The sequence below is a fragment of the Lactuca virosa genome, chromosome 6, assembly GCF_052849685.1.
Source record: "Lactuca virosa cultivar CGN04683 chromosome 6, Lactuca_virosa_CGN04683_v6, whole genome shotgun sequence".
NCBI lineage: Eukaryota > Viridiplantae > Streptophyta > Magnoliopsida > Asterales > Asteraceae > Lactuca > Lactuca virosa.
The window spans coordinates 52,847,784-52,864,120 of NC_136431.1; the positions used below are offsets into that span (position 1 = coordinate 52,847,784).

General features: G+C 33.7%; 1 protein-coding gene across 1 annotated transcript; it reads left to right on the forward strand.

The window, feature by feature from the left end:
• The first annotated feature begins 754 nt into the window (after positions 1 to 754).
• On the forward strand, positions 755 to 7,828 carry LOC145119937 (DNA glycosylase/AP lyase ROS1-like). The gene is made up of 18 exons (XM_079055705.1): positions 755 to 941; positions 1,188 to 2,751; positions 2,852 to 3,277; positions 3,348 to 3,438; positions 3,533 to 4,448; positions 4,534 to 4,613; positions 4,684 to 4,768; positions 5,068 to 5,159; positions 5,258 to 5,326; positions 5,422 to 5,541; positions 5,662 to 6,219; positions 6,294 to 6,330; positions 6,408 to 6,465; positions 6,556 to 6,695; positions 6,963 to 7,028; positions 7,149 to 7,263; positions 7,340 to 7,378; positions 7,488 to 7,828. Exons 2-18 carry the CDS (start codon positions 1,353 to 1,355, stop codon positions 7,616 to 7,618), a joined length of 4,422 nt encoding a protein of 1,473 aa, XP_078911831.1. The 5' UTR covers positions 755 to 941; positions 1,188 to 1,352; the 3' UTR covers positions 7,619 to 7,828.
• Positions 7,829 to 16,337: the final 8,509 nt, after the last annotated feature.

Here is a 16,337-nt window from a genome sequence, read left to right on the forward strand (position 1 = left end):
TTAGGAACGAATTGGAGTGATGAAGAGTAGGTTTCACATGGTTATATTTGGAGGAGAGGCCGTTAATTTCACATGGTTACACTATGAAGCACTAACGACTTACCTTTGTGAGAGGAATGGGTAGAAAAAATACACCATAGTATAAAAAATAGACAACTTCTTTATCCGTACAAATAGAAAATTTCATTGTTTACTACTTGATTTTACAAGAAAATGAAATAACTAAGAACAAAATAAAACACAATTTGAAAGTATAAAGAAGTTCTAAAACAAATTGAAAAAATAACATAGTATAAAAAATATTAACACGTATCATGTCATTATAGTTTAAATTTCATAATTATTTATCATTAGGATGAATATATTTTTAAAATATATAATTTCTAAATAAAAATAGATTGAAAAAACATCGCACTAATAAATAAGATTACGATGTTACGATAAAAAAATAAAATATATATATTATACAAAAAAATATGATATTACACGACAAAAATAAAAATATATTATTATTTCTTGCATTTAATCCTTATATAATACATCAGACTTTTTAGATTGTGTATGTCAGTTTGTGTGGGTCCTATGTTTGAATAGGACACACCTTTTCTAACTACCAGTCCTCTTATCTAGGTTTTGTTTTTAATATGTTAGAATATTACACGTGTGTAATTCGAAACCGTTATAAATTTCGAATTACAGCTTATCTCCCGCGAACCCATGCCATGCAGAACTTTACGTAAACTAAAGGGTATCAAATTACTAACTGAGAACAAGAAGCAAAGAATAAAAAACTCTGATTCTGTTCGCTTCTCTCTCTCCACCCTCTTTCTCTCTTTCTATGGACTGAACCACTGCTTTCCAATTAACTTTTCTCGCCGACCACCGACTGAATCAGATCTCCGGCCATAACATCTACGTCTCCGATTACTCCCGTCAGCGAGGTAAGTCACTTTCCGTTATATTCATCTTTTCCGGCGATGAAAGACTCCTAGTAATCTACCACAACATCCGATTTAACACACTTTACGTTTTCTACGTTTTTTGGTTTATATAATTATTTACTCGTGTTTTCACAACCTCCATTTTCTGTATACCGGAAGATCTGATGGTTATTTGGTATATATAATATAATTAGCATAAATTTTCGCGATAAATTATCAATTTTGACGAATTGATTTATTCTGCAGAATAGCGTTTGAAGGCGGACTGATGGCGAAGCGGAAACACTGTAAAATTTGATTTTTTTTGTTCCTTTTTTCGCTGCAATTTGTTGAAATAAGAATCGCTAGAGTTTTAGGGTAGGCGAGAATAAGAAAAAAAAATTGTGCTTTTTTCTTTATTTTTTTCCGAAAATGGATAATAAAGAGGGGGAAGGTTCATCTTCTCACCAAATTTACCCAGCTGACGGCGTTTATGCTCCGGCGACACCAGCAAAGCCAAGCCGATCGGAAAACACGATCTCAAAACACTGGCTACAAACTCCGTTTGATGAAGCGTTGTTTGAAGATTCACAAGCGAACAAGAATTTCAGTTGCTGGGAGAATAATTTGGGTCAAAATTTCGAGATCAATGGTGGAATTTGTGATAATGGTAATAATATTAGGTTTTCCATTGATGACGTGGAACCATGGCATAGTATTCCTTGTATAGATCTGCTTGCGCTCGCAGATGCCAATGGATCGGCAAAGCTTCATAATTTCTTATCCGATCTAAACGCGCCACCACCGGAAACCGTCGTAACAGAACCGGTGGCGGAGGTGATTATCGCACAATCACAGGAAGCTGAAATTTCAACGATTGTGGAATCGAATCAAGAGAAGGGATTGAGTGAACAAATCAATTTGAATGAAACGCCACAACAACCGAAGCAACGGAGGAGAAAGCACAGACCGAAGGTGATAAAAGAGCGTAAGCCCAGAAGTGCAAAAAAGCCCGCTACTCCAAAGCCCGATGGTTCTTCAACCGGAAAGAGAAAATACGTCAGGAGAAAACCGCTTGAAAAATCGACACCAAAATCAACACCACCAAAAACAAAAACAAAAACACCTGTTGTTGAGGGAATCATAGATCTGACCAAAGATGAAGAAGAAGAAGAAGAAACTGAAAAATCATGTAAAAGAAAAATCAACTTTGATGAGGTTGAGAAAACATGCTCTACAAGCACTATCCCTATAACCCCAAGTAAAACTGAAACCCAACAGGGGAGATCAAGATCCATTAAAGATGGCAATGGCGATGGGAATCAAAGTTACAAAACAGCAAAATGTAGGATAAATTTCTTGCAAGAAACTCATGAGAAAGGAGTGATTACTAATGTATCAAGTCCGAATGAATCAAACTGCAGCACAAGTGCACAGGGATCAAAGCAACAGATTGATGGAAATGGAAATGGAGTGTCACCTTTTCCTGATTCTTTGGAGGCATATCTATCAGTGTACACAGACTATAACAATAACAGTAGCAATAACAATAACAATAACAAACAAGTGAGCTTACCTGTGATTCACAAGAAAAAGAGAATCAGAAAGCGTAAGACTTCCATGATATCTGTGTGGGAAAATGGTATAAAAGTAAGTTATGATCAGCAATCTTACAGATACATGCAAGCATCGACTGGATTTAAAGGAGAAGCAATATATGAAGCAGAAATCCAAGTGAGTAAAGCAACCAAGAAACGTGCAAAAAAAACAACCACCACTATGGTGGTGGCTTCTTCGTATCAAGACCAAATAAGCTTCACAAACAACTTAGGTATTTTATATATTATATATACTAAATTTTAATCGAAAATAAAAAAATGTGTCTGTTTTAAACTTCTAAAATTCTTGTGTGACATATTCAAATATTGCAGGGTGTCAACCAAATTTAAGATGGAATTTTGATGAACTTGTTAAGCAATTTGAGCGGATGGATATTAATGGATTGATGAAGGAAAAGGACAGGGTGGCGATTGTTCCTTACTTGTCAAGAAACAATGAAAAGAATGAGAATGTGAATGTGAATGTGAATGTGAATGTGAATGCTATTGTTCCTTTTGAAGGACATGGGAGTGTAGTTCCATATGATGGTGTGTTTAATCCTATTAGAAGAAGAAAGCCAAGACCTAAAGTTGACCTTGATGATGAAACGAGTAGAGTTTGGAGGCTATTATTGGAAGATATAAATAGTCAAGGAATCAATGGAACAGATGAGGATAAAGCAAAGTGGTGGGAAGAAGAACGAAGAGTGTTTAGTGGAAGAGCAGATTCGTTCATAGCTCGCATGCATCTTGTCCAAGGTTAGAATCGTCTTTTCACAAAAATATCATTGGAAATTTTATCAACACTGAAAATGAAATTTTTTTACAGGGGACAGACGATTCTCTCGGTGGAAAGGATCTGTTTTGGATTCTGTGATTGGGGTTTTTCTTACACAGAATGTATCAGATCATTTATCTAGGTAAACTAAACTAAAATTTAAAAAAAAAAAAAAAACAATTTTTTTATTTTTTCATTAAAAAAAAAAAAGTAAATATTTTCACTTGCATTTGCAGTTCGGCATTTATGTCTCTTGTATCACGATACCCCTCAAAGTCAAAAAGCAGCAGTGAACCCCTTCATGAAGAGAATTCAGGTGTGTCTGTTGAAGAACCTTTAGATGAAGAAGAAACCATGATGTTGAAGGATAATGAAAAAAGAGAAGTTGTATACAGCAATGAAGTGTCAAAAAATATCGCGTATACAGTTGACTTGAATGAAAATTCAGAATGTGGAGTTGAAGATATAATTTCCTCACAGAATTCTACAGATACATCTCCAAGCTCTGTACAATCACCAATTGTTCATAGTCAAAGTCAAAGTCAAAGTCAAACCACTGAAGAACAACAAAAGAACAGGTGTCAACCTAATGAAGAGCAACAAAAGGACAGGTGTCAAGCTACTGAAGAACAACAAAAGGACAGGTGTCAAGCTACTGGTCTTAATGAATACACTTCTTTTGTTGAGTTACTTCACATGCAAGGATCCAGCACATCACCTTGTTGCAATGGTTCCGAAAATACCCTTTTGCCTAAAGAGTGTGGAAGTGAAGAAAGTGGATTATCAGCAGAATCTGCGAGTCAAGCTAGGGGTAAAACGGTCGAAACAATAAGTTCCCAAGAATCCCACAAAACCAGTGAGGTGCGACAAATGTTTGATAAGGTGGTTGAATTTAATTCAGGTGGGAGTAGTCAAAGTCAAACAGTTGATAAGGGTAGTTCTGTAATTGATAAAGTGAGAGCTGGAAAGAAACAGGTTAAAGTTGAGTGGGATAAATTAAGATTGCAAGCTGAAGTCAAAGAAAAGAAAGAAAGAACTCCTTACACAATGGATTCATTGGACTATGAGGCATTAATGAATGCAGATGTTAGTGATATTGCTGATGCCATAAAAGAAAGGGGTATGAACAATGTACTTGCAACAAGAATTAAGGTATGAATTATGAATAATTGAATATGTCATTTTGATATTATTTAAATATTAATGGCATACCATGTAAATATCTGCATTGATACAGGCCTTGCTTGACCGGATTGTACAAGACCATGGAAGTGTTGACCTTGAATGGTTAAGAGATGTTCCCCCTGACAAAGCAAAGTAAGTTCATTATTATTTTTTTACAATTAATATTATTTGAAATAGTGCTAATATTTTTTTATGATTTTAGGGAGTATTTGTTAAGCTTTAGAGGCTTGGGATTGAAAAGTGTAGAGTGTGTTCGACTTCTAACACTTCACCATCTTGCCTTCCCTGTAAGAATTATACTTGAGATATTATACTTCATCATTTTTAGTAAGAGTAAATTACAAAAATGGTCCCTATGCTTTCTGATTTTTACCATGTTTAGTCCAAAACTAAAACACTTTTCCATTTGGTCCTTATTTCAAGATTCCAGAGACCAAATCGAATATGAAACGTTGAAATAAGGACTAAAATTAAGAAACTTTTCAAGTTTGAACTAAACACGGTAAAAATGAAAAAGCACAGTGACTTGTTTTGTAATATTCATAATCAAACATTTTGACATGAATGATTGAATGCTTTGAACTAGGTTGACACAAATGTGGGGCGTATAGCTGTAAGACTCGGATGGGTACCCCTGCAACCACTTCCTGAGTCTCTTCAGTTGCATCTTTTAGAATTGTAAGAGCACTAAACCTTTTGTAAAACTGTTTATTGAAATTCAAAAAACTCTCATTTTTTTTTTAAAAAAAAAAACTAATACTTAAATTTCTACACAGGTATCCGGTTTTGGAGACGATTCAGCAGTACCTATGGCCACGACTTTGCAAGCTTGACCAGAGAACTTTGTATGCCAACTTTTTTCATGCATTAATATTTAATAACTAATACTATGCATATAAACATTAAAAAATTAATTAATTAAAACTCTACTTATTCACAGGTATGAATTACATTATCAGATGATTACATTTGGAAAGGTTTTTTGCACAAAGAGCAAACCAAATTGCAATGCATGTCCAATGAGAGGAGAATGTAGACATTTTGCAAGTGCATTCGCAAGGTCAGACAGAAATAAACTAAAATTCATACTTTTTAAGCCTATTTTCAACGATGACAATGAGAAGGGCATTTATGTCTTTTCCTCCACAGTCAAAGTTTTAATTATAATTTTTAACTACAGTGCAAGGCTAGGGTTACCAGCACCAGAGGGGAGTGTAGCAAGTATAACAGAAAACAAAACTGGTCAAAAACTAATTGGAATGTCAGATCAACCTAATGAACAACTACAACAGCTATCTGAACTCCAAAATTGCAACCCTGATATTAATCAACCTAATGAAGAACAACAAAAACTATCTGAAGTCCAAAATTGTAACCCTGTTGTTGAAGAATCATCAACACCAGGGACAATAATTGAAGCACCATCAACATCAGGGCCTATAGTGGAGGTGCCATTATCACCAGAGCCTATAATTGAGGTTCCCACAACACCAGAGCCAGAACAGATACAACAAGAACTTGATATGGAGGATTTTTGTGAAGAAGATGGTGAAGAAATTCCTATGATTAAACTAAACATGGAAGAGTTTACTCAGAATTTGCAGACTTACATGGAAAGACACATGGAACTTGGAGAAGGTGACCTGTCAAAAGCACTAGTTGCCTTAACATCAGAAGCTGCAGCAATCCCTGTACCTAAACTTAAAAATGTCAGCCAACTAAGAACAGAACACCAAGTGTAAGTAATTATGGAAAGATGATGTGTTTTGTGAATTCTAATTTCTAAATTATTTTTTTATTTCAATTTTGCAGATATGAGCTTCCAGATTCACATCCTCTTTTGGAAGGGGTAAGTGTACCTTATGAAGAATATGAAATGCTCTTGATTTGATTTATGCTTCTTAACAAATGTGTCATGAATTACAGATGGACACACGAGAGCCTGATGATCCTTGCTCATACCTTCTTGCAATTTGGACGCCTGGTGAGTGGATGAAATGAAAATGAGAGAATTAAATAAATGGTTTTGTGAAATGCTGATTGGATTATTTGTTTGTTTATATTATACCAATAGGTGAAACTGCAGATTCGATTCAACCGCCAGCTGGACAATGTTCCTCCCAAGAATCTGGCAGGTTGTGCAATGAAGAAACATGTTTTTTCTGCAACAGCACACGAGAAGCAAATAACCAAACTGTTAGAGGGACACTCTTGGTGAGTTTGTAGATATAAAAAAAGTAATGAAAGAAAGATGCTATAATAAACAAATAAATAGAATTATATTTGTATTTCTTGCATTTAACCCAAAACCAAACAACTAAATTTGAAATAAAGGGCCTCAAGGAAATGTATGTGCTTTCTTCATCTGTATTTGAAATAATTGCAAAATACACATAATGGTAATTGTTCAAATCAATATGTAAATTCAAATACATTGTCCTGCTCATAACTCTCAAATTTAAAAATACAAATCATGTACAGATACCATGTAGAACTGCAATGAGAGGGAGCTTTCCACTCAATGGGACATATTTTCAAGTCAATGAGGTATGACTTTGCTTAACATGAACTCTTTCTGAATATCAAAGCATTTTTCTTTTTCTTTTATTTCTTTCTTTCCTAATGTTATTGTGATGTTTGAAACAAACAAATTCTATTGGAATGCAGGTGTTTGCAGACCATGACTCAAGTCTTAATCCAATTGATGTCCCGAGATCTTGGTTATGGAATTTACCAAGAAGAACAGTGTATTTTGGTACTTCTATACCAACAATATTCAAAGGTAGAATAAAAAAAATTTTGAATAATTTAAAAAGAATACCAAACTCACAAAGAAGTAAATTTCTTTTATCTGACAGGCCTTACAACAGAAGATATTCAATACTGCTTCTGGAGAGGTATGTAGATATCATATAGATAATAGATCTTTATAAGTTATAATAATATTATGTTACACTAATCATTTTTCTTAAGACTTGGTTTTTAACTTTTAATGATGTATTTCAGGATTTGTTTGTGTGAGGGGATTTGACCAGAAGACACGGGCCCCCCGCCCACTTATGGCCAGGCTACACTTTCCAGCTAGCAAGAGAACAAAGACCAAGACTGATGCAAATGCAAATGCAAATGCAAATTAGAGTTAGAGATATAAATGGCATGTATAAAGAGCAACAGCAGACATATAGCTTTGGTGAAAAGACAATGTCTGCTGTTGATGGCCAGAGTGGCTTGATTCATAGCTTAGGATTTCATAGAGACAGCAGTTAATTTGTATTAACCCAAAGATAAATTGTGATATTGTATTGTTTTAGCTTTGTTCTAGAGATGTTAAGAGTTTTTACTCTGAATCCTTAGCTGTTTGTTCTAGAGCTATACTGATATGAGATTGGTTAACTTGCAAAACACAAATTCCAAAATAGAACACTAAAAAAAACTGAAAGAGTTGCATAAAATTAACATACAGGGGAAGTTGAGAAACATGTAATATCATTTCAAGCTGATAAATAGATAACAGAAAGACGAGTACTTATCTATTTGAGAGAATCAGTCAATGTCAAGCCTATCAAGCATAGATATGCAGTTTGTTCAGTAGTGTATGAGTTCATATTCCAAACTCTCTTCTAAAAAAAATATCTACCAGTGTCGATTATACATTAGATGTCCTACCATGCCATAAATGGAGAACCAATCAGCAGTGCTCCATTTACTGCTTACAAACATGAAAAAATTTCTATCCATTTCAATTGTATGGGTTCTCCTATCATGCTGATTGAATGCAGAACCACAAACATTCAAGATGTACAGAATCAGCAGAAAACAAGCGCAGATTTGATCCAAATCGAACAATTACTGTTTATAATAGGTTAAGTCATCAAAAATTACACAAACGTATATACAATAAACCTATATGATCGATCTACTTGTGATATCATGCAATTATAACATCCTTTTACCTTGTACGTGACTTTGCACAATCCGATAACAAAGAAATCTATCGGTATATAAGTTTGATGATAACAACTCGCATGTAGATATATTCATTAATGTAACAAAGTAAGTACATCAAATCTGTGACGTACCTTTACTGAAATCGACATACCGGTAATGTACAGACGCAGAGAGTTGATGCGGCGGAGAGTGGAAATGATATTGACGACGACGGATGCCTCGGGGGAATCAGATGAAAATGGTATGTAATGGTGAATCCGGGATATGTGTTTTGGTATATTTCCCGCCTTTCCGCTATTAGATATATGGACTCCCTCTTCTTTTTGACCAAAAGTTGTGTTGCTATCCGGTTCAATCCTAAACTTTAACTAAACTACAATTTTGGTACCTAAACTAATTACTGTTATATTTTGATCCAAAATTGTTGATTTTTGGTCATTTTGGTCCTTCAGTTTCTTGGATCTCTATCAAATGAAGTCATGTGAAATTGTGCATAACAATTTAATTTTTAAGAATATTGTGTACATCTTCTTTTTCTTTTATATAATTTCTATATTTGTTTATGATGGGTACCTTGATCATCGGGGTAGTTTGTGACTAGACATCGGCTTTAATTTTAGCTTCATTAATACTTGAAACAAATCAGTTAGCCGTATTATCAGGTTGAAATCTGAGAATACACTCCGATGATAAAGTCAGTATGTGCGGAGGTAAATAATCAGAGAATAATAGAAGAAGAGTTTTAGGTGTTTTGAGTGTATAGAATGTCTCCCCTATTTGACGTCTCTCCCTTTGTATTTATAGGTGATGAGAACCTATTGGATTAAGATAAGAACTTCATTGAGTATTTGTATTCGAATAAGGATTCTTTAAAATACAGGATGGACCCGATTCAGGATATATATATATATATATATATATATATATATATATATATAGGATAGAGTGAGAACTCGAAAATCAACGAGGACAAATCCTAACCATTTGTTTCACTAAATTAATGGTTGAGATTATATATATATATATATATATATATATATATATATATATATATATATATAATACCAATTTGGGATTTTAGGCGGTGACATTTTTGTTATTAATTAAAAACTTTTTATGATTTTCCTGAAAGGTCAAGAAAAAATAAGGACAAACAAGATATGCCCGACTTATTAACATATGTTATAATGTTGGTTGTTGGTTGTTGCTACGCCGTCATATGCGTTGCGTCATCATATGTGTCTGACCCATTTTCTTGACCTGTTTCGTCCATATAAATTATTTATTTTCTACCTAAAATTTTAAGGGTACTATTATTAATACCCTTAATGATTACTTTTTCACTTAAACCATCTCCAACCCACTTTCATTTTTCCCCCAAAAATGAAATAAAAATAGGGTAAATAGTGTTTCATCTTCAACCATACACCATTTTTTACCTTATTTTTACCCCCAAAAAGTATATTTCTTGTATATTTCATTCTTCCAACTTATATAAATTATCATACACACCTTCTACTAATTTGATTTTAACAAATATACAATCTATATTTTTTTCATTACAATAATATTAAATAAATAAGATTATATTTATAATACTTAATTATAAACTTTTGTAAAATACGTTATCGTGTTTTAAAATTTCTATATATATTTAAATTTTTATATGAATTTGATAAACGAAGAACAAAATTTATATTTATAATTAATTAATATAATTTAATATATAACACAATATTCTAAGTATTAAATATTACATTAAAATTATTATTATTAGATAAAAATAAACTAGAAATGTATAAATATATAAAAAAATGGATTAAAACCGACAACTCAAAATTCATCCCCATTTTGGGGGAAATTAATAATAGTATAACACCATATTTGGTGTTATACTATTCATTTCCCTCAAAATGGGGGAATAAATGGGGTACGGTTAGAGAGGAATGGGGGAATAAATTGAGGAAAATAATGGAAAATGGAAATGGGTTGGAGATGTTTTTACCATACACATAATAATTACAGTGTTTTGTAGTTTACAAAAGTCAATTCTAATAATTAACTAATCATTGATTTGTAGTTTATAAAAGTCAATTATTAATACTTAATAGTTAATTTAATTTTTTTATTTTTCAAATAGATTAATATTATATATATATATATATATATATATATATATATATATATATATATATATATATTAGTCGTTTACCCGCGCTAAGCGACGGGTGCGAATAATTTTTTAAAAAATTAGTTTATACAAGCGATTTGTTTTTTATATCGATTTTCAACCGGTTTCCATTTTTTAAAATCATTTTTTAGACCGGTTTCGGTTATAATAAGTTCGGGTTTTTTTGAAGTGAAATTTAATTAGAAAACGGTGTTAAGACCGATTCGGTTATATTAGAAAAACCGAAATGCATATATTAAAACCTATTACTAAATGGCGGTTATGTTTTAACATATCCGTGCAAAACGGCGGCGGCAAATAGTTTATTTCAACGATAAGGTTTTTTTACAAAAATGTTATGTTTTAAGGAATGTACATGTCTAAGATGATAGAATCCAACTTTTGCATTATTTGTGAAATGATAGCCACATCAAGTAACCAATAAAAAGAAACGGTTCAAGGCGGCAGACACTATGAAATGTGTTATCCGTTCAAATAAAAATAATATAATACATAAAATCTAAAGGTGTGTGTATTGGTTTATTTCGGCAAATAATTTTTTTTTTAAAAACATGGTGGATTATGGAAAACACATAATGTATCGGCATATAGTTTCCTTTAGGTTAAAGGGCATATAGTTTTGTCGGAGCTTTTCACATGTACACCACTATTTTATAAAGGGTTAACCTAGTAAAATGAAAAATATTTTTACCGTTTCATTAATTATAACTAGAAAGGTTATCCCCGCTACGCGGGGATCAGAAACTTTCAATGTTGTTTCTGAATCGATAAATATGACAGACGTAGAAAGTGCAAGGATGAAAAAACTGGGCTTTGCCCCAGACCATTTTTTTCATGTTTTTATGAAAAAATGTAAAAGTTTTGACTGCAAGGACCAGAAGTGTCAAAATGGATAAAAAAATTAAAGGGGTATGAATTAGCAAGTTTTTAGAAAAGGGATCAAAGTTGTCAAACTGTTAAAGTTTTGTGGCCAAACTTTAAATATTAAAAGGTTCCTAAAAAGTGTAAAAATATTGATTGTAATGACCAAAAGTGTCAAAATGGCTAAAGAATGATGAGCAAAGTTGCCAAAAAACATACAAATTTATTATTCCTAACTTTGAAGCCCAACAATAGTACAAGGACCAATTTTGCCAAAAAAATGTTACCCCCGCTACGCGGGGGCCAGAAGCTTTCAATGTTGTTTCCGAATCGATAAATATGACAGACGTAGAAAGTGCAAGGATGAGAAGCCCGGCTTTGCTCCGGACCGTTTTTTTTCATGTTTTTATGAAAAAATGTAAAAGTTTTGACTGCAAGGATCAGAAGTGTCAAAATGGCTAAAAAATTAAAGGGGTAAGAATTAGCAAGTTTTTAGAAAAGGGATCAAAGTTGTCAAACCGTTAAAGTTTTGTGGCCAAACTTTAAATATTAAAAGGTTCCTAAAAAGTGTAAAAATATTGATTGCAATGACCAAAAGTGTCAAAATGCTAAAGAATGAGGAGCAAAGTTGTCAAAAAACATTCAAATTTATTATTCCTAACTTTGAAGCCCAACAATAATACAGTGACCAATTCTGCAAAAAAAAACGTCAAGTTCACTATTCCTAAGCCTTCATTTCTTTAATATATATATAATAATAATAAAATACATAATACTTCCAAATAATTGTAATAAAACTCTAACAAAATGATTTACTTTGAACAATAATGACATTGGCAAACAATTTATTACGAATGAAAACCAATTATAATAATACCCTAACCAAAATAACCTTTTTAATGTCACAAACTTTTGTGGCATCATAAGTGATTTATAAGACTGGTAGCCCACACCGGCGTTATTAAGAAAAGACAAAAAAAAATGTGTTATAACGTGTTATGGTGGTAGCGGGGAGTAACGTGCAAGCTAATAACGTCTGATAACGGGTAAGGGGGGCGGTGTTCACATGTTATAACACCCAATAACGCCCCTTGTGGCGTTGCTCATACCCACCTCTCTAAGAGAACTTTAACGAATAACATTTTTTTTCACAAAATATCTTAATAGAGAATCTGTTAACAAAAGTATTAATGTCACATGGAAATTATCATTATCTTATAATTAAAACATTTATGTTTGTAAAACAATGGGATTTGACAAAAAAAAATTCTAAACAACTAATTAGTTTCATATTATATTATTACTTGTTTTTACTTTTATTTTTGTAAAATAATTTTTATTAAATGCTACATTAAACTATATAATATATATTAATCTTTTTAGTCTTTCATTTATTAAATGTTTAACGCATGTACTTATATGTTTTCTTAAAAATAAATAACTATCTCATAACCTAAAATATTTTTGAAAAAGCATGTAATAAAAAATAGAAAATGATTTTCGATTTTCAAGCACACCGATTGACAATTAGTAACTTCAATCGAACAAATAAAAAACCATCCGTACATCATCATATCTAAACATATTCAAGAATTTTTTTTCACAAAACCTATCTATGCTCTACTAAATCTGAGGCATATTTCCAGATACATAGAATACTACTTGTTGGATACTCAACACATTAATCATATCTAGATCCCAAACTTTGTATTTTTTTTAGAATACTTTCTATCTAGTCGACCAACTTGCAGAAAAGCATCCCTATAAAACCAAATGCCAAAAGTGAAATAAACTTTATAAGAACATCAAATATTTTTTCTATTTACATTACATTAGCAGCGCACCTTAATTTATGCGTATATTATACAATCATACTTTCAAAAAACAACTTCAAGACTAAAAAAAGATTGGTCCATGGGCTACTTATATTTGACTTGTTTCTAAGTTTTTGTGGTACTACAAATAAACAAAGAAAAACAGATTATGAAATTTAAAAATAAATTAAAATAAGCAAAAAATCCACAAATAAACAAAATATATACTTGTATCTTGTACTTTGGTTAGCCTAAATTTTTAGCTTTAAGTTTGTTAAATATAGCTCTCGACCACAAATTTTTGTTGTATGTGTTCTATATGTATACATACATATGAGATTTCTAGGCTGATAAAGAAATGCATGGACCGATACATTTCAAGCACCTATAAAGTGTTAATATCAGGATAAATAGTAACTCTGCATACCACATATCATTAACAACATCTCCCATATGCTATCTCCTTTATTTTCTTAATCAATTGCCCCTTCAAGCTGCCATAAACAAATAGTTCACTTAGTATTCTCTTGTAAACAGTATAAGCCTAAATTATAATGCTAAAATACTCAAAATAGTCAAAGTGCATTGTTAAATTTATTTGCATTGAACCCATAAGTATGCATACGACTTAGAACCAAACAGAGCTTTTAAAAGGAATACACTTTCAAATGCAACAATTTAGAGCCTGTAAGAAATATCATTTGCTATGATCCTGGGTACAATAACAATGTCAATCGGTCAACTGTTATGTAAAATATTGAAAAAATATCTTCAAAATGTGAATTTAATCTATAAAAGGTCGGAAAAAATAATGAAAATCACTTGTACTTCATCTCCAACATCACATAAAAGATTAAGCTTATAACCAACCAACTAACCATGGTAAAAAAAACCCAAACAATCAAATGTTTATGTAACGGGAAGCATAAATCCAAAATTATCTCATAAAGAAGAAGAGTTTTGAACCAGGATAATAAAAAATTAAGAATATCTGGAAATAGAAAAGGAATTAAAACCTTGATGAAGAACTCAGGTGAGAAGTGTAACATCCCAAAAATACAACCCAAAAAATTTTGTTTGAAAACTTTACTAAACCATAATATCAAATATTAAGAGGTAAAAATCATGAATCGTGTATCTCAAAATGTCATAATAAATTTATCAAATCGAAACTAGTGTCAAGATCATATCAAATATCAGAGTCTAACTCCCAGGCTAAACTGTGGTGTGTGTCATGCCATCATCCCGAGCCCTTCCATTTGTTAGCTGAAGTACCTGAAACCAAAACTGAAACTGTAAGCACGAAGCTTAGTGAGCTCCCCCAAACTACCACATACCATACAATAACATATAAAGCACATACTGGGCCTTGCCCACTGCATCGGACCGAAGTCCGGAACTAACTAGGGCCTTGCCCACTGCATCGGACCGAAGTCCGGAACTAACTAGGGTCTTGCCCACTGCATCAGACCGAAGTCCGGAACTGCATCGGACCGAAGTCCGGAACTAACTAGGGCCTTGCCCTCTGCATCGGACCAAAGTCCGGAACTGACTGAACATAACATAACATAATCACAACATATAATATGAACACATATACTGCATACTGCATTGGACCATAGTCCGGAACACATAAAACATACCATGCATGTATCACAAAGACACTAAGTATACTGAACGACTGCATCGGACTGTAGTCCGGAACTACTGCTAACTAAACGGGCTGGCATTGTGGCCGTAGACCCGTGCCTACTGGAAGGAAAACTCACCTCGTAAGGCTGGCTGCTGAAATGCTGCTCGGGAACTGTCTGACTGCTGCTCCGGTAACTCCCCGACTACAATTCCCAAAAGACACTTAATCAGACGCTGATAACTAATCTTAGGGTAAAATGACTATTTTACCCCCTGGTCAAAGTCAACAATCCGTTGACCTGACTCGCCGAGTTGGGCCGCCAACTCGTCGAGTCCCTATCTTTCCTTCTACTCCCCTTCCCGACTCTACTCGTCGAGTTTAACCAAAACTCGAAGAGTTCTCCTTCTTTAGTGATATCCTGCCAACCTTCATCCGACTCGCCGAGTTGTATGAACAACTCGTCGAGTTCACCTTCAACATAAGAACACGTCCAGTCTGTGACTCGCCGAGTTGTATGAACAACTCGTCGAGTCTGTTCTTACGGGTAAGGAGATTGCCTTGGACTCGCTGAGTCAGGGCGTAGACTCGCCGAGTTCCTCTACACTTAGATCCATGTCTTAACTCACTGAGTCTTTACTCCACTCACTAAACAGACTCGCTACTACTGAACAGGGAATCTAAGACTCGCAACCTGACTCGCCGAGTCATAAGAACGACTCGTCGAGTCCTTTGCATGCAATTTCTATTCAGTCGATTCTAATCAGTTTTAGTGCATCCAATTCATAGATCTGGGTTTCTGGGACTATCTGAGCACGTAAAGTTGCTAACTTTACGTGTATCTATGATGCAATGAAGCAATAACACTCAAACTTGGCTATTATGGGGGTTACTTGTCTAGAACAAAGCCATGGCTGCCAAAAGGTGGCCTTCTTGAGCTCCTGGAACTCAAGAGAGGCTAGATCCAAGATATGGCTTGATTACAAAGCTTCATCACTAGGGATTTGGGGTTTTTGAGCTCAAAACCATCAATTTGGGGACAAACTAGATCTAGCAATACAATAACCAAGATGAAAGCTTTATTACCAGAAAGGATGGCCAAAGAGGAGTATAATCTGGATCTACTTCTTCTTCCTTGAGTTCTTCTACCTTCTCCTTCTTCTTATTGCTCAACAATGCACCAAGATTCCTTCACAAGGGCAAAGATCACTCACACACACTTCAAGGAGGCTAGGGTTTCGGGAATAAGTCTCTGAGAGGTGAAGGAGGCTGGTTTGGGGCTATAATGGTGTTTAAATAGGGTACACTCCCTGAAAATTAGGGCTTCGTCCAGACTGGCGGACTCGCCGAGTCCGGAATATGGACTCGTCGAGTCGCCACGCCAACTCCACGTGCTGACCCGCTGCTACTCG

Excerpts from the sequence above, each read along its gene's own strand:
- LOC145119937 (XM_079055705.1), top strand. The coding sequence starts at position 1,353 with ATGGATAATAAAGAGGGGGAAGGTTCATCTTCTCACCAAATTTACCCA. Across the intron at positions 5,327-5,421 it reads AAGCTTGACCAGAGAACTTT|GTATGAATTACATTATCAGA; the intron begins GTATGCCAACTT and ends ACTTATTCACAG. Across the intron at positions 6,220-6,293 it reads CTAAGAACAGAACACCAAGT|ATATGAGCTTCCAGATTCAC; the intron begins GTAAGTAATTAT and ends TCAATTTTGCAG.